Source organism: Dipodomys spectabilis, unplaced genomic scaffold (genome assembly GCF_019054845.1).
Source record: "Dipodomys spectabilis isolate Male_0828 unplaced genomic scaffold, ASM1905484v1 ptg000076l, whole genome shotgun sequence".
In the NCBI taxonomy this organism is placed as follows: domain Eukaryota; kingdom Metazoa; phylum Chordata; class Mammalia; order Rodentia; family Heteromyidae; genus Dipodomys; species Dipodomys spectabilis.
Genome location: NW_024870753.1, coordinates 2,904,054 through 2,926,673, shown reverse-complemented (window position 1 = coordinate 2,926,673; position 22,620 = coordinate 2,904,054). Strand labels below are relative to the sequence as shown.

The window sequence follows — 22,620 nt, the reverse complement described above, 5'->3', positions numbered from 1 at the left end:
TATCAAGCACAGTGATGGTTATTCTTCTCTTCTCGTCCATCATTTTTGTCTTACTTCTTCCAGGTGAAAGTGTTAAGGCTTTTCAGCATTTATAGAACAAAACTGTCCATAACCCCAGCTTTCTTTGACTGTCATATGGCTTATAGTCTTCATCTCTGAACAAGACAAATAGAAGAAAATGGAACTTCTGATCCTCAATTATGTCCAAAGTGAAACATCCAAGGTAAAGTTACTTCTGGAAAATGGAGTGTGTGTGGGGTAGGGTGGGAGAGAGGGTGTTGTGTGCTTTCTTGGGAGTAAACTGGCTACTTCCACTTGTACTCACAATTCTCTTAACATCGTCTTAATGCTCCCTGATAAAATTTCAGCTTTTTGCTTTTATAAGTCTAGATCGGAATGACGGGGAGAAGAAGTATAAGGTAAAGCAAATGAAATCATCTGTTCTTGAGCTGCGTAAGACCCATTGATCATTCACCCTTCTCCTCTCCTTTCCCCAAGCCCAACAGGGCCAACACTTTTGGGCAATAAAACATCCAGCCTGTGACAGCACTGAATGATTTCTGTGTCAGGGGAGGGGAGCATTTCAGTAAGGACATGTCCTGAACTATAGTCCTTGTAGCATCAAGGGAGGTTTGTTCATTTGCCCCTGCAGATACTAATGTCCACGCCTGGGCAGGCACTCAACTTTTAAATATTAAGAAGCATTAAATATTTAAAGCCTTGACCTGAACACATGCATTCTGTATTGTAGAACTAAGGATCACTTTTTTCCCTAAATTAAAATACAGACTCTATAGGACCTTCTGTGTTTATAGTTTTACAGTGTGGAGGCCTCATTTGGAGAAACAGACAAAAGCAACTTCAATTAAAAATAAAAGTCTTTGTAGATGAGATCCTTGAACTTCCTTTAAAGTAGACCACCTTTCTACTTTTATACTAACCAAGGAAAAGATGGTGGGCATGATTGGACATGGGGTCTTGGAATGTAAGCAATGAAAATTTAAGGTTAATACTGAGTTTCAGATGCAAACCAAGTCCCCCATTACCTAGTCAGAAGCAAGCAGGCATAGAAATCTCAAAGGCTAAAGGCTACTGACTTTATATAACATAAAGCCATTTGTACCAATCATTCCCAACCTCATCAATTGATTGCTCTATAAAAATAACAGATATGTTTAACAATTTGGGTAAACCAACAAGAGATGTCACTTGTGTTGCTTTTGAGATGAAATGTGATACGATCATTTGACCAAGACCGATTATTATAAAATAAAGTGAGCGACAAGATGAGTTGAGTTGCCAAGGAAGGGCTGAGTGGGTTTTCAATCACTCACTTTGTGACTTTATGGTCCAAAGCCACATCTATTGTGTGAGAGTAAAGGGGTAAAAAAACCATCATTTCAAAATGCCTGGCCTGGGAATTGGACAATTTATATCTATCAATATAATTACCTGAATGTGATTTTTTACCAGCACCAGTGAGAGAATAAGATCCCATTTTAGGATATAATAAGGATTTTGTTCATCCACTCCCAACACAGCTTGCTTGCTCGTTCTAAAAACAACTAAAACTATTACTAAGTAAGATCTAGCACTATGGTCCTATTCCGTAATCTAACCAACGTACTAATTAGTTTAGCATGTCTGGTTATTCACTGTAATGATGAGTTAACGCTGCAATGCTTTCAAAACTAAAGACTGGCTAGTGGTCAGGTAAGCTATACCTCTTGTTTCTCTGGTCGAGTCCACGAAGCCTGGAGAGAACAAGATATAAAACACAACAAGAAAGCAGTAAAATTTTACAACATGTTGCTTCAGAGAAGTGATGTACTATACTGCATTCCGTGCACATGCAGCTTCTTTTCCATTTTGAACTGTTTCTAAGGCCCACTTTCCGTAGTGTGTTTGTTACCCGATTTAATCAAGGCTTTAGATTACGCTCAACCCACCCCCCCACTAATGAACATTATCTCGTGTAATTCCAAGATAAAGGGATTCCTCATCTTTGGTAGATATAGATACCAGAAAACAGCAGATATATTTTAGATTTCTTTATAGTGATGTTACTAGTTCAAGCCACATATTCTAGAAGTACTAACAGAACAAATTGCTTCCTTTGAATTTTATTCATCAGCTTACCACAGTATATACGAATACCATTTTATGCTCATGCATTGTATTACTGCATGCATTTTATAAAAAATAAGTTTTTATTTTTTAAAAAAGGAACAAAGCAAGGAGCAGAGAGGTACATTAGGAATGAGAAGGATGAAGTCTCTAAGGATACCAAATGCCCAGGGGCTATGGTAGGCTCCACCCCTTCAAGGCAGGCAATGCTAGATGGCTCACAGGCTGGAGCCTGTTCCATTGTCATTCGACATAGCATTCTCCAGGAAGAGACACTTAGATGGAGAGAGTTTTCCACTCACAACTAGATTTTTTTTTTGCCTACTCTTTTGTTTTGTTTTTCGTTTTTATCCAGCACTTGGGTATCTTTTCTGCTTACGGGTTTTTCCCTCTGTTTTCATGCTGGGAGTCAAAGACCTCAAAGCTGCATCATCGTTTTTTGTTAGGTGGCATACATGTCTAATTGTCCCTGACGTTCAGATGGAGACAGGACAGAAACAAAGATGCTAGTGACATGGCACACAATCTGGGGAACGAAAACGAACGAGTGAACAGTTAGTAAGCCCACAAATGCAAGGAGTTCTGGTGAGAAATGAAGATGGAGGTGGCTGGCTTAGATTTTACAGGATGCTGGGATGAAGGAGAAAATGAGAACAGGGGAGCATGCACAGACAAAATAACAGGGCCAACATGTCAAATGTTGCCAATTCCACATCACTAATAAGCTTGTTTGTCACATGCCAGGGCTGCATGAGTTGAGGTTGTTTTTAAGGGAGTTAGGTCACATGAGGTTGGTTGTTTTTCAAGTCTGATTCATCTGTGTCCTTCTGAAATCACCACAGTTCCGTGGCTTTTCGACTAAGTAGTTGCTAATGACATAATGCTTCTAATAGCTTGACTTCTACCTGTGTGCCTGGTGGAATGATGATAAATATATTCATCTTAATAATTTAGTTGGAGGTGTGGTCTATTTTAAGATAATCTGATATGCAAATATATACACTTAGGAAAATCACAGGGTGTGATTACTGATGCTCCCCAAACGGTTCATTCTAGGTTGTTTTAAAAAAGTATTCCTATGTTTTATTGCCTTGCACACAAATCTACAGGTATTTGTACATAAACTAAAGCAAAACACTCCTATAATTATCTCAAATGTTCCCTGTTATACACTTGCCAACACCTCAGATAAACCAGACTCTGATTGCTTGACGCAATCACCTCTACCAATGTTTAAAATCAGGCACTAAGCTTGTACTGACTGAGATAGTCTTTCCAGTGAAAAGAAAGCTCCAGTTTCCCAAGAATCCAGAATTTCTAAAATGTCTCTTATTTGCGGATACTCTGTTAGCTCAAGATTCAAGGTTCACAAAATGCCTTTATTTCTATCAATGTCTTCTGATATCAAGCCTTCAACCCCCTCTCCTTTCTCTTACTCATATACCTTTCTTTCCTCATTTCAAAGGCACAGAGGCATTCAAATAAACATGGATTTTTTTTTCCTGCCAAGGATTGAGTATGTAAGTCATCACCGCTGGCTCTCGCTCAATATGCAAATGGTACCTGGAATTTAGCAACAGTCACTCAAACACCTGCGAATATTTGTGATGAACCCATGTGGGATGATCAGTGAAATGACACAAATGCACAAACTTTCTGAAGTATTACGAAGATCTTCATGAACATCCTCCAGCTGATCCATTATGATGTCCATTTTTTTTTTGGTCAAGATAATAATGACTAAGAATTGGACCAACTTTTGGACTTCTGGTCTACCTTAATGATCTCAGTGATCTAACCAACTAGAGTTAACCTTACCAGTTGCTAACCTAAACTGCTTCAATCAGATGACACTTAACAGATTGATAATGACCATTCTCAATCCAGTGATTAAACTTGGTCCAATGATATCAAAGATCAGGTAGGGCATTCAGACACCCAGAATTACTTCTAGCTTATTCTCATCTTTTTCAATGAAGAACATTGATATTCCATTAGAAAGCCACTGTGTGTCTCTAGAAGAAAGCCTTTTCTCTCTTTCAGTCAGAAGAGTAACATCAGACTCAATGATGTAAGACAATACAGTTTTAATTCACATATATTGTAACAAACTTTATTCAAGGAGTGTGTGCCTCACCCAAATTGCTATCTGAATCTTAAGAGAGTACCTGTGGTGCTAGGGGACATCATGTGCTTTGCCCTGAGTCACTTCCCAGAGGGAAGCCACTGCAGTCTCTTAAGGAATATGAACTTGACCTTTCACCAGTCAATATCTACATCAGTGATTTGAGCAAAGCTATTTCACATAAGTGTTGATCCAAGGTTGAAAGTAACCCCTAACACAAATGTTAGGTGAAGTTGCATGAGGAAAGTTATCTGCACTTGGATTTTAGGGCTGGGATCACCCTTGATGGCTCTACCTCATTCCTTTTAATACACACACATAGGGAGCCTACCAGTGCTGATATGTTCTGACTCATAGACTTTGAAGGACAAGTTCGAAAGATGCTCTGAAACAGCCATTCACAAGGCAGGGGGTATTTGCATAAGTAGCATTTTCAGCAATGCATTGATATTTAAGGGGAAAGAGGTCAGTTATGCTATATTGTTGGATCAATCCCAATGAAGGAAGGTCCTTTCCACATCATCGCTATGACCCTGTTCAGAAACAGGGATGCAACCAACAAGACAGAATTTTTAGTAGAAATAAATATTTAAAAAACATCTTTCACTGTTGGTTAAACAATCAATCGCATGAGAATAGGATAAGGGACTCTGTGACCTAATGCAGGTGAGGTGAGTGATACCTGTGCATTACCTGGTGTGTATCACTTTGACGATGTGGTACATTTAGTCAACCATAAGCTCAATAAGCAACAATGGAGTGAGGACAGAGGTTAGGAGCTGATGTAACTCACAATGGAGTCCAGATCAAGGGGATGCCCTACTGAGGTCTGCCTGAGTTATCCAGGGCATGGCACAGAGGAACTTAGGGAAGCACAGAGGAACTAAAGCTGTCTAGCACAGGATGGCTGGAAGAGTGAAGGATGTGGAAACAATGCCACTCAAAAAACAGAGCAAAGGGCCTCAAATGCTAAGTGAAGAAGGGAAGACTGGCTAGAGGAAATTCTAAGAGCTGCTTCAGTGACTCTTAAATGACTGTGTAAGGAGCACTGAGGAGCAGAAGACACAGGAAACATCCCTTCATGGTCAACAGAGTTGGCCAAGGGTCCCACAGAGGGTGGACGCCATCACCATGAGAGAAGCTAAGTGATACTAGAAAAGAAAGCCAACTGATTCTAGAAAACTGTAAAAAGTGCCTTCCAACCCCCAGTGATTCTAGTCTTTCATGTGACCTCGCTCTCCGGAGACTCCTTTCTTCTGCCATTCCATATAATTTCTAAGCTGACACGCCTCCTGAATCACCCCAATTATCAGAAAACACTGGTTCATCCTCTTCTACAATTCAATGATGCTAGCTATCCTCATTATCTAATTACCTGTCATGCAAAAAAAACTTTAGTTGGAGGAGAACTTGAGGAGAGCTTGCCAAAGTAAAAAGTGACCTGGTTACTCCTGCATAGCTCACATTTGTTTTTTTCTTAATTATTAACTATCGACAACTGTCAGACTGATATCATCATGCTTCTTGGATGTCAATATTTAATTACTTTAGAAATGGCAAATTTTGTTAGGATTTCATTTAGGCAACTGTGTTAGTCTGGTGTTATCAGAGGCTGATTTGGATGATTTGCTTTAACATTGACTCACTCAGCCTCCAATTATATCATGTTGACTACACTTGGAAGAGGATCCAGGGCAAAAGAAAACCACAACACAAGCGATGCGAAAGGTCTTGCATAATTATCTCCCAATAAGACAGATGATCTAAACTGAAAACTCAATTGTAGAAAAAGTCATTCCTTTCCAGGCTTGAGACATGCTCTGCTGGGTACCTTCAAGTCTCAGTGTTTAGTAAGGATGAGTCGTTCAGTTTCTGCCTATTTATTCTTACCCCGTGAATGTGAACTCCTAGGTATAAACCAGAAGTGCCAACCTATTAAAGAACTCAAGGTAGGCACAAATCTTAATAATCTTTCTGGTCTCAGTTGGCTGTTGAGCTATTTCTAGCGAAGATAGAGAGTGTCATTCACCCGAGATTAAGGCTTCTGTCTTTACTTGAGTTTTCAGAATCACATTGGGTCACTTTGCACAAATCTACTTGTTAAGTCTGATATTGCAAGATCTGTCAAGACGCAGCCCTGTGAATTGAGCCCTGAAATGTACATTCAATCCACAAAACACACAAGAGGGAGCTGAAATCTCAGCTGAGGGTTCAGTTCCAGGGTTGAGAAAGAAAGTATCCAAGTAAACATCACATTAAAAAAAAAATCTAGGTTTTTTTTTTTTTTTTTTTGCGTATCAAAGAGCATATGTGAGTTTCAAAAATATTTAGCAGTTCCTTAGTTGCATTTTTGTTCAGTTGAAATCAACTCTGGATGCAAAACTTACCAAAAAATAGGTTATTTGGAACAGCAGTTTTGGTTCCATTGGATTTAGCTTTGTTTTCTATTAGTAGGATGGAAATTAGTTCCTCAAATACGAATTCCAAATTTAGCTCTGGTATTTCACATTATCCCTTTTGGCTTTATTTGAGTTGATTGCTTTTAAGGAATTTCCTTTTAAGCAGAACAAGTGAAGATTTAATATATTTTAACATTCTAGTCAATAAGCAATTCATTATACATGTTCTTTAAGGTGAAGGCTATTCCTTCTGAATAGGTAAGAGAGAACCGGCCAACTAAAACGAAGGCAATTACAATAGGATATACAAAATGATATTGGAGAAGGGCCATAATAGAGTTGACGTTGTTTTAAAATCAAGCCTTTACATCTTTCTGATTTTGGCCCACTCAGTAGCAAAGGGCTACATTATGAAGGGGCTCATACCCATCTTTTATATACCATCAATTATAAAGATAGATTTCTAGTGGCCATAAGTCCATGTGCTTTAAAGCTAAATATTCCTGGTCATTTTTAATTTTCCAGGAGGGTCAGTACAGTTTTCTCAATCTCTCTGTGAATCGCCCATCATCTTGAAACTGCTAATTATTTTTGCCTTTAGAACAAAATGAACTCCAAATGTGACCAAGAATACAGGCAGACGCAAAAGCAACCAAGCTTTCGTACGTGTAGTGCATGTATATAGCATGAGTATACAAAACGCAAGGGAGAGAATTAATAGGCTCTTTCGGGTCCCTGTTATATCTTTGGATGCTACTGCGATGATAATCATATCATCTGCTACACTGGGGTCTCTCTTGTCTTTGTTCCTCACGGTTCCAAAACCCCGGGTGTGAACATCACTATCATCTAAGACAACCATGCCCACAGCACCACACCCCTACCAAATTTAGGCAATGAATTGTGCCCCTTCTACTTCAAAGGGATGCTAAGCAAGCCTCATCCTGGAAAGCTAAGGGAGGGAGATTGCAGGACCTCTAGTGACCACACCCCACTTTCCAGGACCCCAAAGGGAACGGGGCATGGTACAGACTCAATGTGCCTCAAGTCTGTGCTCCACAACCCTGAAACTCTTGGGTGACACTATACCTTTTCTTCGCTGCTGATGTTTCGGGTGGAAGTCCTCCAGGTGATGGAGGGAATGGGGTCTCCGGAGGCTTCACAGGTGAGAGTCACCTGCTCCTCCAGTTCCATGGCAGTCTGGTTCTCTACATATGTGATTTTGGGTTTTGCTGAAAAGAAAAAAAAATTCTGTAAGTTTATCTAATTACATAGATACATTTTTCTGGGTTTGAATGATGACATGCATCCATTCAAAACAAAAGTTATCTATTTTCTAAGTACAAGGTCCTATTCTAACTATGACAGGAGACACAGAATTGAATGGATGCAGGAGCTATGATGTATGCTATCCTGTTCTGGGCTTTCACCAGGAGATAGCTTTGGGGCTCTGCCATGAGATTTTCAAACAGGCACAACTTTGGCCTGGAAATGAAGTGATTCCAAGTATAGACAAACTGCTTGAATAAAAGCAGAGAAGCTGGGGCATATAAAAGGGGGGTTGGGAAGAGGGTAGCTCTGTATGAGGAAGACAGACATTAGGCTGGGTGGCTGGAATTTCCTCCACTGACTGGCCTCCACCACTGACCACCACAACAGGGGTGGTCATTTCTATTTTAAAGATGGTGAATTTAGGAACATGTCAAGATGATTTAGAATGGAGGAGGACTTGAGGTAAAGATACCAGTTTTAGAAGTTCTGGCAAGGACCCAGATGTGAGCTCATACTGTGTACTAATAGAGTTTGTTTTGGGGGGGGGGAGAAGGAATGCTTTGAGTTGCAGGTGTGGGGAACATCTGGCTTGTAGGCCATACAAGTCCTGTGAGCTCATTTAGTACATGAGGGAACAGACCCCAGACACAGTGCTTCTGCGCTTCCCATTGGCTCCCCACGGCTTATCAGCCTGGATTGACAATTTTGTATGGCCAATATCCAAAGAGCCCTCCTTCTTGGAGTAAGTGGAAATGAATAGAGGACTCCAGCAGGGGTGAAAGAAAGAAAGGGTTGACATTCTTATGACAAGAAGCATGGTGTTGCTAGAACAGTCTCCAGGGAGGAGACTAGAAAGAATGCAATGGATTGAAGCTTCTGGGTGGACTGAAGATTGGAAGAAAAGGAGTTGAGATGAGTTCATTTTCCAAATGTTTTGGGTAATGCACGAAGCACAGGCATTCCAAATCTGAGCGAAATGCTAACACATTAGGGAAAATTGAATTCTTTTCCCCAATTTAAAACAATTATCCTCTAAAATGGTTTCTATAGGAGAAAAAAAAGAGATAACACCAAAGAAATGTAACTTATTTCACTAATGGAGGAAAAATAATTCTAGCCAGTGAGGCAAATAACACCCAGCTACTAGGTAAGTAGTGGCGGATTACAGAGTCCTCCTGCTTACCCTTGGTTCACTCTAGCACCAAGGTTTCATCTTCCAATAGTCTGACTTTGTGTTAGTGTCTTTTGTCAGCCCATGGTGTTTGGATCGCTCTCCTACTGTTCACCTGGCCTCCATGGAACTTGGTATCTCGAAATGCTTCATTCCTTCTTTTCCTTGTGAACCCTCCTGTGAGATCTGCCATCCTGAGATCTGCTGTTTCCCAGCACTGTCTGTGCCTCTGCAGTTAGCCACTGAGAGCTGGCTTTGTCAATGCTCATTCCAAACCAAGCCCCAGCAACTCTAGTCCAAGAAGAACCCTGGGGCTCTTGTTTCTCTGAACAACAAAGCTGGATATTCTACTGCCACTCAGGATGGGGGTACGATTCCCCTCGGGTTCCTGCTGGTCCTAAGAAATCAGCTAAGCAAGGCTTCTGCCCATTGGCATACTTCCCTCAGCCAATAGCAGACATGAGACTTAAGAGCATTAGCACAAGTGTAATAATCTGCGGAGACAAAAAAAATCCCTTGCAGAAAGAGTCCACAGGGAGAAGAGCAATGGAAATTCACTGCCAACCTTAAAGGAGGGTAGGACATAATTACTTAGCAAAAGGAGCTTCTAACTGATAACTAGGGCAGTGCATGCTTGAACTGGTCCTTTCTTAGATTAAAGAAAGGTAGAACCATTACCTTGTTCCCCTAGTCTCCTTACCAAAGACTTTGAGGTGGATGGATGCATCCTGCTCGCCAGCCTTGTTTTCAGCAATGCAGACATACTCAGCCTCATCATTCTTATCCACCTTCCTGATGGTCAGCTCGGTACTGTCGTCACTGAAGATGTACTTCTCTTCGTCCTCCTCATTCTCTATCAGTTCCCCATCCCTGTAGGGTGCAAAAATGCAAAAGACAAAGATGCTGAGCCCAGGGCCCTTCTCAACGATGTAGACTTCAGATTCCTTTCCTAAGGCTACTTAATCCTTTGAGTCTGTCCAAAGGATGTAACTGTGTTCTGAGAGGTGTCATAGACTCTCCTACCCGGCCATGCCCTCCCAATCTGCCTCCACAAGACTGAAAAATCTTATGCCTGCAGAAGGCAAGAGAATGTGATGTAACTGAAAATCCATTCTTCACCTGGAGAATTTCCAAGAAGCCTCTCCCCAACTCAAGGCTATACCAACATGCAAAAGGTTCCTATGATAGTCCCCTTCTCTTGCCCATGACCCAAGGCAGGGGTCAGTTTCTTACTTTGTCCAGCTCATCGTGGGTTCTGGGAAGCCGTCTGCATCACACCCCAGGGTGACCGATTGGCCCAGATTGGCGGTGGCATTCACAATGCTCTGCCTGGCATGGACAGTGGGTGGCACTGAAGGAAAGAAGAATGGCAGGGAGATTGTGAAAACAAGAAAGAACTCAATGACTCAGAGAAGGGCCCCACCCAGGGGCCAGGAGTCCTGGGTATAGAATTCGTGTAAGAAACCTAAATTCATGTGTGGACTAAAGAATTACAGTGAACAAAAATCCCACCATTTCCCCACATGCATGAATTGTTGGTTTCCAAGACTTTAGATGCTATCATATTACATTTTGCCCGTGTTGACATGGCATGTGATTTATAGTAGCTATTTGTCATTATGTGTTTTCTCAATCAATGTACACTAAATAACTACGGGCTTGGTGTACCTTGATGTTAATTTAACAAACAAACCAGTATCTCCATAAGGATAGTTACTACTGTGAAGAAACCCACCAACTCACCAAAGAAGGTCATTTTCCTAGAATGATCATAAACAACTTGTACACAAACTGGTTCTTTTTCCCCAAAAGAAGAGCGAGATGGGGGAGAGTTTGGCAAAAACATACATATCAATAGCCAAAACAATTCAAATGTGACTTATTTTCTTAGCTCTGACATTATAATTTCCTGTAAACATCTTGTAAATGTCAGATCGATTCTGTGGGTGTGTTTATTTGACACTGAAAATTAAGATTCATAAACCCACGGACCATGATTTGGACTGTTTTGAAATTAGAGTGAAATGAAATAAGTTTCTCTAGACCTTGAGCCAGAGGGACTCAATTATGATAATATCCAAGAACAATGAGGAAGAAGAGGAACTTACTAGGAAGTGTGTGGAACTTTTCTAGTTCTGTAAGATGATGAAAGATATTCAGCATTTGTATCCAAATCCCCCATCATTGATGGGAGACCCAGGCAACGAGTTTATTTAAAAAAGAAAAGGAATATTTCTTCCCCTAGAGGTTATGGTGGGGAGTTGAGATAAATGAAGGAGTTGAGATGAATGGACGGACTGGGAGGACCAGACTTATTTTACAAAGCAAAGAGAAAAAGTGAAAGGAAATGCGTTAGCGGTGGTAGGGAAGGGGAAAACCACAGTTGCAGCAATGGAGAGAGAGTAAGAATGGGACTCCTCACCATTCACAATAACCTGAATGTCCTTGAAGTTGATCTCCCCCCGTGCCAGGATCCTGCCCTCACAGCGATAAGTGCCCTCGTCCGTTTTCTTGATACCCCGGATCTGCAGGTAGTTGTTGGACAGGACTATGAATCGGACTAGAAGAGACAAGAAGCAGGTGTTTATCCAAGAGTCAGTTAGAAACCGCTGAGATCTGCAGGCAGGTAGCTGAGCCTCTTCCTCTTCCTTCAGTCTTACAAGGTAGGGGTTAGGGCTGACAAGATCTCACATGAGCCTGGCTCTGTAATAAGATCTGAGAGCAAGAGTCTACTGGAAAAAAATCAGGTGCTGGAATTTATCACCTATGTCCATTTGGGCTTTGGGAGTCCAAATATTGTGGATCTAGGGGAACCCGAATGTGATTTTGGCCCGGGAATGCCTCAGAAGCTGAGAAGGATGAAGATGAGGGTTCACAGGGAATGAATAGTGTCTCAGGCAATTCAGGTCTCACCATCTTTCTTCAGGATCACATCTCGGCCTTTGTGTTTCCAGATGATGGTTGGGGGTAGAGAGCTGACCACGTCACACACGATCACGGCATCCTCTCCCTCTCTGAACTCCTGTGGGGTTGGTGCGTTCTTGAACATGAGCTTCTCTGGAAAAATGAGCAGGAGAAGCATGAGGAAGAAACTGGATCCACTCACAGGAGCACTTCTTTTTTTTTTTTTTTTACTTTGTGCCAGTCCTGACCTTGAACTCAGGGCCTGGGCACTGTCCCTGAGCTTCTTTTGCTTAAGTCTAGCACTCTAACACTTGAGCCACAGCGCCATGTCTGGCTTTTTCTGTATATGTGGTACTGAGGAATGGAACCCAGGGCTTCATGCATGCTAGGCAAGCACTCTACCACTAAGCCACATTCCTAGCCCACAAGAGCCCTTCTTATTAGAGTTATGTTACTGGACCTGAGTTCCAGGCCAGCCTCAATCCCTACATACAGTTCTATAAGAGGTACTCCCAACCAGCAGCTGGTCATAGATGGGAGGCGGAGAAGCTGGCACGAAGAAGGGAGTAGGCTGCCAGTGTTTAGCTACTGATAGCAGAAACAATCTACAGAAGGGGAAGGAGTATCTTCACCGAGAATTCCTTGCCATGTGGGATGGTACCAGTGAGGCAGACGAACGGGCAACACAACTGGTCTATAATAGCAGTCCCTTCTTTGTCTCCCTATAGCAAAGAGAATTCTGAAGACGAGGAGAGAAGCTGAATGACAATAAACCTAGGGCAACTGATATTGTCCCACTGGCTGTCACTCGTCTTGACTCTGGTCAACAGGACAGAGGCGCTGGAACAAAGTAATGAGGTGCCATCTCCAGATGGGGATTTAGTGGCAGGAGGAATCTCCTGCTGTGAGCAGCACTGAATGCTCAAGTAAGGAGATTTGATACCACTGGCACCTGGGCAATATCCCCCGCTGAAGGACAGTGAAGTAAAAAGGAAAGCCTCAATGGTCTAACCACAAGACACAGAGGGAGCCCTATCAGCTTTCTGGGAACTGTGTATTTTGAGTCAAAGAAGGCAGACTAGTGGTTTATGAGTTCTGAGTTCCCCAAGGACCAATGGAGAACACAGAGGAACTCTGAGTTAGGTCAGGAAAAGACTTACAAAGGGGAACACAATCCTGCCAGGGCCTCACTAGTCCTTCTATTGCCTCCTCACTATTTCTACAACCCTACCATGTGTCCTGCTGGCAAAGCAGAGAATGGAGAATGACCGAAGGGGGGAGGGAGGTTCTTACGGAAGATCTTCACATTGACAGTGGCCTCAGACTCGCTGCCATCTTCGCCCGTGACCACACACTTGTAGATGCCTGCATCGTCGATGTTGGCGTTGTAGATGGTGAGGGTGGAAGAGGAGTCGTCATTCCACACCACCGAGATCCGCTGCTGGTTTGGGCTGAGCTTCTCTCCATTGGGGGAGAACCAGGAGATATCCTTGTCTTTGGCATCTCCTGCCACTGGGGAGGGAGAGATTCTTTTCAAACCGCTGAAATCGTGGTGATGAAGCTCATGCAGAGTGACAGTGGCTATTTAGTAAGCACTACTGGTATCTGGGTGGTGAGGAAGGGGGACCCCGCTGGTTTAAGAATGCCCAGCAGCTCCATTTTACATCTGTTTCATTATTGTATATCTAAGATGGGGAAAGATGCCACACATGCCTGGGCTCCTATTGCTTTCCTGTTCATTTGTTGATCATTGATTGTATCCTATGTACTGAGCTGATGTACTTCTAGATATGCTGAAGTTAGTATATCTACGTCTGACCTAATGGGCGTGAGCCCACTGACCAGCTTATTTTCGGGACTGGATTAGAATCCTCTGAGCTGGAGACATGAGACAATGTCTAGTCTAAGAGTATAGGTTCCAATTACATTGGTTCTAGCATCTGTTTGTGCATATCAGCATAAATGTCATTCCAGCACCTGCTACTTTGGACAAATGTAGCTCTTCCTCTCCTGTGGGCATCTGCGAGGGGCAGACTACTGCTGCTGCCGAGCTGACCAATGGTAGGCTGCGGCTCAGCCTGGGGAGCTTGGTTCTAGCAGATGCAGATCCTGTAGCATCTCTGCACGGAGCCCCTTCCAATCCACCCCATCCAGCCCCACGCAGATGCTTAGTATGGAAATGAAGCAGTCTTCCTTTCAGGACCCATCGTGTTTTCAATAAATATCACTATTTGCAAGATGTGCTGTGGGCTTCACGGCTGCGTCTCCAGATCGTTGGGATTGCTGTAATGAAGACAGAGCCGGAGCGGGTGCATCCGCCGGCCACAACTACCTCATTGGATGCAAATCATGATGGCACTTAACAGTTCTCCCCCCTGCCAAAAGCTGCTTGCTAAATGCCACGGTTCATATCCAGCTCCACTCTTTCCAGGTTCTGCCATGTTCTGAATTCCCAGTTGTTTCCTATTCAGAGAACCTGAGGCCTAATTCTATTCATTATAGGAGCTGCGGAGGAATAAAAATGCATCTTTTCTAAATAAACACAAGGTTTGACACAGCCCAGAGCTGCAGTGGACAGAATACTGCCCCATGAGGCTTTCCCAGCAGACCTGAGGGGCACACACCCTCCGAACCACAGAGAAAGCACTAGGCATTGCCTTTTGGGCAAATTTTAGAATTTCTTGGACTTACAAGGTAGGAGATTCTAAGCAATGAGCCGTAAGTTAATCTGTCAAAGCATTGCTGGTTGGTGCCCATGTTGTTTTCACTGACAGAGCTAGTGGGACACAGCTCCGGAGAAGCGAGATGCTTCGCTGCCTAGGAGTTGTGCTCCTATTAAAAAAACTCTTGGGCTTCCCTCCACTGCCAATCAGACAATAAATACACATCACCGTGATGGTGGCGGCCTCTGAGAGGAAACAAGGGGGCCTGAGAACTCTTCTATCCCGGAACACAGCAATGCCCAGAAACCTAGATAGCGCCATCAACTGGACACTCAAGGAACTTCTGCCTTGTCCGATGTTTGTATTGATTGGGTACTTGGGGTTGAACTCAGAACCTTGTGCGTGCTAGGCAGGTACTCTAGCCCTCTGTTTTCCTTGGTGGAGTCTTGCTTGCTTCCTGGCTTGTCCTGAACTATGGTCTTCCTATTTAAACATCTCTGTGTTAGACTCAGCCATTGGTTAGAAGGAATCTCGCAAAATTATATGCCCAGGCTGGCCTGGAACAGAGATTTCCCCAGATCTCTGCCTCCTCTAAGTAGCTAGGATTATGAGTTTGAGACAAAGACTCCAGCACCCAGCAGGTTTCTGAGGTGAGCCTGGAAGCGCGGAGGAACACGGGACACTTGCCTTGGCACAAGAAGAATTTGGACTCTCCAACGCTGATCTCCCCTTGGCTGGGAACGATATCCACCTGCAGAGAAACTGAAGAAAAAGAAAAGAAGACAAAAAAAGTCCAGTTTAACTTTCACATTTGAAGTTTTGAGAATGGAACCCAGAGCCCTCACTGGAAACAGGGTCCCTCAGCTCAGTGTAAGAGAGGCTAAAAGGTGGAGGTTGTGGGGAGCCGAAGGCCTTGTCACCACCAAAGTACCATCACCATGCAGCTGTGACAGAACCAGACCATCCTACAGGGGAACACACTGTCCCTGGGGGGAGCTCTCTACCCTAAACGTGACCCCTGACCCTTGAGAGGGCTTATGGTCCCGATCTAGATTTCAATGTGAGCTATACCACCAGTGTCTTTTGATGGTCAACTGGGCTGCATCACCGGCAGGAAGCCTGCCACAGCAGAACTAGGCCCCAGGGTCTCCAGAAAACTCCTCACGCCACCCTGTTTATCAATCATTGTGAAGATGCAAACTGATTCTGAAATGCCCACCTTGCCTAGCAACTTGGACCATCACGCCTGATTCCCTAACAGAATGTACCAGCAAACACCGTCACTCCTTTTAGACAGATGCTTGCCTAAAATCCTGTATTCTGTGCCCCCATGGATTTCCCTGTATCCCTTGGCTACTTCCCCTGAATTCTTGTTTGAATATTCGTATGTGCTGTCATTCCAACACACTGATAAGAAAACACACGGCCCCAGATCTCACCGATTCCTACATTCAGCCTGCTCCTCATTTATCTGCTCCGAACAGATAACCGTTCCTCAGGAAAACAGTTTTAAGATAGAAAAGAAAATGCTTTATTCATTTGGATTTGACTTCCTTTTGCCTCTCCTCTTCTTAAGTAAATCTGAAAGCCAAACATTTGGTTCAATGCATGGAGCATTTCAAAGCCAAGATGAAGGAGGCGCCTGAACAAAACAAGCTGGGTCCTAGATAGTGACTCACGGAGTCTTTCCTTCCAACAGCCATTTTCTGTTCACAGTGGAATGGAGAAGCTTGTTGCCATGGCGACTGGCTTGCAGGCAGGGCTGCTGCAGCTCTAGGTCTGTGCTCATGTGATGGAGAGACCACAGCTGTTCTCAGAGAATACAGGGGCCAAAGGGATGGTTTGGGGTTGTGCGTGTGTGTGTGTGTGTGTGTGTGTGTGTGTGTGTGTGTGTGTGTGTGTACCAGATGATTGGGGGTACAGTCTTTCTAACCATCCCTCCAATAGACAAAGCAAGTCATTGAGAAATCTAGCAAAAGGCTACAGAGAAAGGAATGATGAGGTAGAGCCAAGGATAGAAAATGGAAGGAGCCAGGACAAGGGGAAGGGATTGGAACAGGAGGTAAAGCAGGGAGGGGACTGAGCCCTGCTGTGGACAAGAGGAGAAGGTCAGCTGCTTCCAAATGCTGGACTGGAAGAAGCACTTCAGTAACCTAGGGATGGCTGGCTAGTCTTTGCTCTTCTCTAGAGAGAATGATCAGCTTCACACTGTGAGATCCAGAAAGGGTCTCAGATACCACCCTGCCCTGACTCTTTCCCTTCCAGATGAGGAAGAGAGACAGTTGAGGATTGACCTTCTCATGGGCACTTCTAGTAAGAGCCAAGGTACCCTGAGTCCAGGCCTTCTGGTTCCAAGGTAGGTGTTCTGTGAACCATGCATGTAATTAACAGACCACTACTGTGCTTAGCAGAACGTGAGGATCAAAGAGCCCCTAAGTACGGGGAGAGATGTTTCCATTCCGTGTAAGGAATGATTTGGACATGCTGAGTTACGACCCTCAGCTTTGCCACTCCTTAATGAGAAGAGCAAGCCCAGCATGGACAAGACCCCAGGGGCCTTACAAGGAGGGCTGTGGGCCAATACTAAGAGGCCAATCAGGGCCTCTTCTATTGCTTTCTTAGGAAGTGTAGAATCCTAAGCCATTCCTTACCTGAGTAATGGTCCTTTCTGGAGTTTATGGGGGCATTTTTTTTTTTTTTAGAAAACTGGAGACATATTTCTGGAAAGTTCACTGGCCCATATGTTGAGCATTAGCTTCAACATATGGATCCGGTTACTCTGGTAAGAGTCCTCATTGCTTTGAGAAGGATATTCTTATCCTGAGTGAAAAAAAACACAGCCCGAACTTGCTTTTTAAAGCTATTTTCCAAAAGAACATGACTCTCAAGGGGAAGCCAGAAAACTGAAGAGTTTTCATACCCCAAAGTGGCCAGGATCTAGCATGGACCACAGGGAAAAATAAGAAATGAGAATTTCAAAGGAATTCCCAGCTGCACGGGATCCCACGCACACATTCATTATGACAGAAGTTTAAAAATAGGTCTTCCATTGAGACTCCTGGCCTTCTGCACACATGGAAAAGAGAGCCATGTACCTCATCAAAACGCCAGACAATGCGGGGCCAGAAGGACCCTAGGATGCTGGACAAATGATGCCTGGGTATTTTCAACTGTGGCACAATGGTTCATCATTCTCCTGTGAAGTACCAAATTTTGAAATATCAGCATTAGCAATGATGAAGTAGAAACCATGCTCTGGTGTCTTTCCCGCTGGGGCTTTGTGTCTACCTTCTAGTTCCCTGTTAGAAACTTTTCTTGTTTCCAAATGCCTGCCTCGAGTTTCACATTCCTTCAGTAGCATGGGTGGGTGAGATTTGCTAATCAGGAGTAATGCACACCTTCAAAGACACCAATAAAAGCAGTTTTCCCAAAGAAAACATGTCATCCTGATTCTCAACACTCTCTGTACAAATGCAGGCTCGTTAGCTGCATACAAAGATCCACGTTTCCACACCGAAGTGCAAGGACCTGCCTTGGTCACAAGACAGCCATTTCTATACCCTCTTCTCAAGGACTCATCTCCCAAGTCTACCAGAAGCCTGTCCACCCTCTCCAGTTGACAAAACGCACCTGATCTCCTCACAGGTTTTGGAAAGTTCTAGAAGGGCATGGAATACTATATTCATTTTACAGAAGAGGAAATCAAGGGCACAGAGAAGTGAAATAACTCAGGGAGGACTTCTCAGCAACCAAACCAAGAATGATAAAACATCTAATGCCAAGGCTACTGATCATCCCCCATCTTATCTTTTGCAACCTCCCAATGGGTTATTATATCTTGGTTACTACTTGTTCTCTTTCCAAATCATGGTGTAGAAAGAGCTTGGCCCTTGAAAAAACTTTTGTTTTCTTTGGCTGTCATGGGACTTGAACTAAGGGCCTGGTTGCTATTTCTGAGCTTTTTTGCTCAAGGCTAGCACTCTACCACTTTGAGCCATAGCTCCACTTCTGGTTTTCCAGAGGTTAATTGGAGATAAGAGACTCATGGACTTTCCTGCCTGGGGTTGGCTTCAAACCACCAATCCTCAGATCTCAGCCTCCTGAGTAGCTAGGATCACAGGCATGAGTCACTAGCACCAGGTGTGTGTGTGGGGAACTATTATAATCCATTTGCTTCCATCTTTTTTTTTTCTTGGTGACTATAACTGGCTTCTTTGTTTGGAGCTGGTGAAGGCATGGTGACTCCCATTTTGGGAACAGGTAAGGTCAAGACTCCTATCCAAACTGAACAGTGTCCCAAGCTCGAGCTATTTCTTTAACACTATTCTTACTCTTGTGGATACACACACACACACACACACGCACACACAGAACAAAGTGATCTTCCTTTTGCCATCTCACTTGAAAAAACAACAACAAACCCATGAGAGATGGGCATGTTCTGAAATATGTCTTCCACTTAAATGTCTTAAAAAAAATTGAATTGATGAATACTCCAACAGAAATGCTGACGCTTTCAGGTGTAGACGGAAGTTTTATAACTCGCCAACTCCCCAGCAGAGGTAGGCAGTCTTAGTTGCTAAAGAAAAGTGAATTAAAGGATGCCAGAGTGCTTATCAGACGGGGTGGGCATCTCACGGCAAAGCAACTGAGAGGAATTATTCCGATTTCAAAAGGGCGTTCGTAGATGTCGCTGAAATTGGCGACTCTTCCAGCGGTTTACTTTTACTGCTTTTCTTTTCGGATTCCAGTGGGCTACAGGGGAGGGGCAGTAAGTAAGAGCAGGATGAGCGGAGGCCTCTCCTGAGGCTAACTGGGAATACTTCCACAATACCTTATGAAGTCACTGGCTGTCAAAGAAAAAACTTCAGGTGTGCGGTGGTTCACGGGCCACCATGCACATCTGAGGGCAGCGTCCTGGTTCACCAAGGGTATGGGTAAGTGGCAGAGAAGGCTGTGCCTAGCGAATCTCATAGCACAAGGACATTTGACAAAGGCTCCAATCTGTGGTCAGTGCACTGTTTCTGTTTTCTACTCCCATGTTAGGCACTTTATTTGTTATTTACTGAATTCACTCAGAACCCCTCCCCCTAAATAAAACCAGTAACCGGAGTAGTAAACAATAATGATCTAAAAGAGCCATGTTAGCTGGGTCTCAGTGCTCTTGTCTGCACAATGGAGATGGTGGGAAAACTGAAGTAATGGGATTGGGTCATCACAGGAATTAAATCGGGTTGTGGTTAAGAATTCAGGGCCTGCAGCCAGGGACACTTGGGTCCAGATTCCAGTTCTGAGACTTAGCGTGAAGTTGTCAGGTGGATCACAGTGCCTGGATTCCTCACCTGAAAATGAACAGAATGACTCTACAGATCTCAAAAGGTTACTGCAATGATTTAGACAGGCGATGTGTATAGTATTGAATCTACACACACACACACACACACACACACACACAAGACCTCAACCAAACGAATTCAAATAGCAGGGAGGAGATAGCAGAAACTTCTTGTATATTACTGGATTCAAGCAGTCCAAACTCTATACTCTATATTATGGTATGGGCATATGCACTGAGATCTATATGTACATGTGGGCATATCCACAGAGAAATTATACACGTGTATGTGTTTTAATAAAACAATGCAACTTGCCAGACTCAGGTTGTTGCAAGAGTAGACAAGTAAACTTATTTGGGGGAAATGATAAGTTTGGGATCACAGAGGGGTCTCACCTGTACTTGACCTGAATTCTAACAGTATGGCTTGAGATGATGTTGATAGCTTCACATAAGGGGGAAATGAGATGAGAAGTCTAATAGTAATCCGAAAGTTAGATGCTATTTCAAAGGGTCTTACAAAATATGAGTGCCTAGCTGGTTACAGTGACTCACACCTATCTATAATCCTAGCTACATGGATGCAGAAATCAGGAAGTACAAGATTGAAGTACTGAGCTTACTCAAAAGACAATTAATTAGACCCATTTCAACATACTAGCCAGGTGCAATGGTGTACACCTATACTCCTAACTACATAGGATTCACAGGTAGAGGATGGCCAACCAAGACCAACCCCAAGCAAAGAAATACAGCCCTATCTGAAAAAAACGAAGTAAAAAGGACTAGCATCATGGCTCAAGTGGCAGGGTCTAGCAAGTGTGAGTTCAAACCTCAGTATAGTCAATGTAACATGCATCTCCTTCAAGTTTCCAGGCCAGCAGTACGATCCTTTTTCAATAAGCCTTAGCCCACTCTCTCACAGTGATCAACAAATGAAGAGAGGAATGTTCCAGAGCCCCTCATCCTGAAGGGCAGGCAGCTGAGTATACTGAGTGTCTAATAAGAGGTATGATTGTTACCACATGGCTTCTCGGTCTTGGTTGCATGGGTTCAAGGCCAGGATTGCAGAGCCATTTAGTAACAATGAGGGTTACACCGGAAAATATCTAATGTACCACCTGCAGTGCCTTTATTTTATCCCAGGAATGCTAGAACAGAAACCCAACAATCCATGCAGCAAAGGAGCTGTGGGAACTGGCCTCACCTGCTGTTACTTGACCTGTGTGTCATTTTCTTTGTGTGTCTTCAGAAACTATTTCTCTGTTTCCCCTTTGCTTTGTCCTGCCCCCAGTCCCCATCTCCAAACCAGCAAGAGTGATGGAGTGATTCTCTTCACTCTATAAGCTTAGCCAGATCAACTGGACAAATGGTGTGTGCTCTCAAGTCCTGTGGTCAGCAGATTACAACTACCCACTGTGCAAGCCAGGTGCACTTTTGTCACCGAAGCTTCCACTCCTTGCTTGCTTTGTTCAAGCCACCTTTCCTGGTATTTTACCTTTGTGAGGGTGGCTCAGCCTTTTTGCAAGAAGCTGCATGACTGAATGGAAAGCCAAGGATGCAAATAGATGATTGGGACTTAGCTAGGTTTCTCCAGATAAACAAAATACAATCCATCCACCTGCCCCGATACGCCAGACTTCTTGGTAAATTGCTGCATGCTATCTGATTGCATCCAGGATGCCTCTGACAATGAAGTCTTAGGTGGCTCTCCCCAAAGCTTGCCTTGACAAAAATGGCTTTGACAAAATGACGAACTGAAGTTCTTTTCTTCTGGCCATAAAAAGGTACTGATACAAGGCGAATCGTCTCCCTCCCTTTCTTCCTCCCTCCCAAGAGCTTCTGCTAACATGGCAAGAAGTTGGGATTATATCTTTCAATATTTGTCCAGCTGTTGTTTGCAGATGCTGGATTCTTTACCCTCAGAAAATAGAAATTGAGAGAATGCTAGCATGCAACTTCATCCTGAGAATTTTAGATACTGCCTCTGTCTTTCACAAATGTCCTTATGTGTTGATAGCTTTACGCACATCTGGGTTATTGAAGATACAAAGCCGACTCTCTCTCCAACAACCAGTGCAGAGAATTGTTAAATTTGGTTTCTATCAAGTGAAAAACTCCATATTCTGAAAGATACATATGTGGTTATTATGTGGCAGGTGCTGTGCTAAGCAGTTCATTCCTACAATAATCCCCACAATGGGTCCTGCTATTATTCTACTTGACACACAAAGAAACGGAGGAATCAAAAGGTGAAGTAAGGTCCCAAAGTTGGTCAAGTGGTAGAGCCATTTGGAATCATCTCCAAATGAACTTTGAGGGGAAAGGGAGTTGCTTTCCTGCCAGGTGAAGTGGCTGATGGCCCACAGATGGAGAAAACTACTATGTACTAGGAACTTACACTGACTAGAACCTCTGGGACAACCTGAGCAGGAGCTGGAAAAGGATACTGGGATTTCCCAGCCGCTAGGCCACTCTCTTCTCCCCACTGGCCTTTCCTCTCCCCTCCTCTTCCCGGCCTACCACTTGGGAGGAGCCTGCCCACTCTGTGGTTGCTATAGGTCTATGCTCAACACTGGTCCTGGCCAGCCTCAGTGATAGGCCCAGAGGGGTTCTATGGGCTC

At 43.6% G+C, this 22,620-nt stretch overlaps 1 protein-coding gene across 1 annotated transcript in view; it reads right to left on the bottom strand.

Moving 5' to 3' along the window:
- The window catches only part of Ncam1 (neural cell adhesion molecule 1), a 248,608-nt gene that overhangs the window by 46,230 nt on the left and 179,758 nt on the right, over positions 1-22,620 (bottom strand). The window contains exons 2-8 of the mRNA XM_042682882.1: positions 15,349-15,423; positions 13,292-13,510; positions 12,008-12,151; positions 11,517-11,654; positions 10,328-10,445; positions 9,795-9,964; positions 7,741-7,883 (exon numbers count right to left, since the gene is read on the bottom strand). Coding sequence (XP_042538816.1) covers positions 7,741-7,883; positions 9,795-9,964; positions 10,328-10,445; positions 11,517-11,654; positions 12,008-12,151; positions 13,292-13,510; positions 15,349-15,423 — 1,007 coding nt within the window. The remainder of the gene's footprint in view (positions 1-7,740; positions 7,884-9,794; positions 9,965-10,327; positions 10,446-11,516; positions 11,655-12,007; positions 12,152-13,291; positions 13,511-15,348; positions 15,424-22,620) is intronic.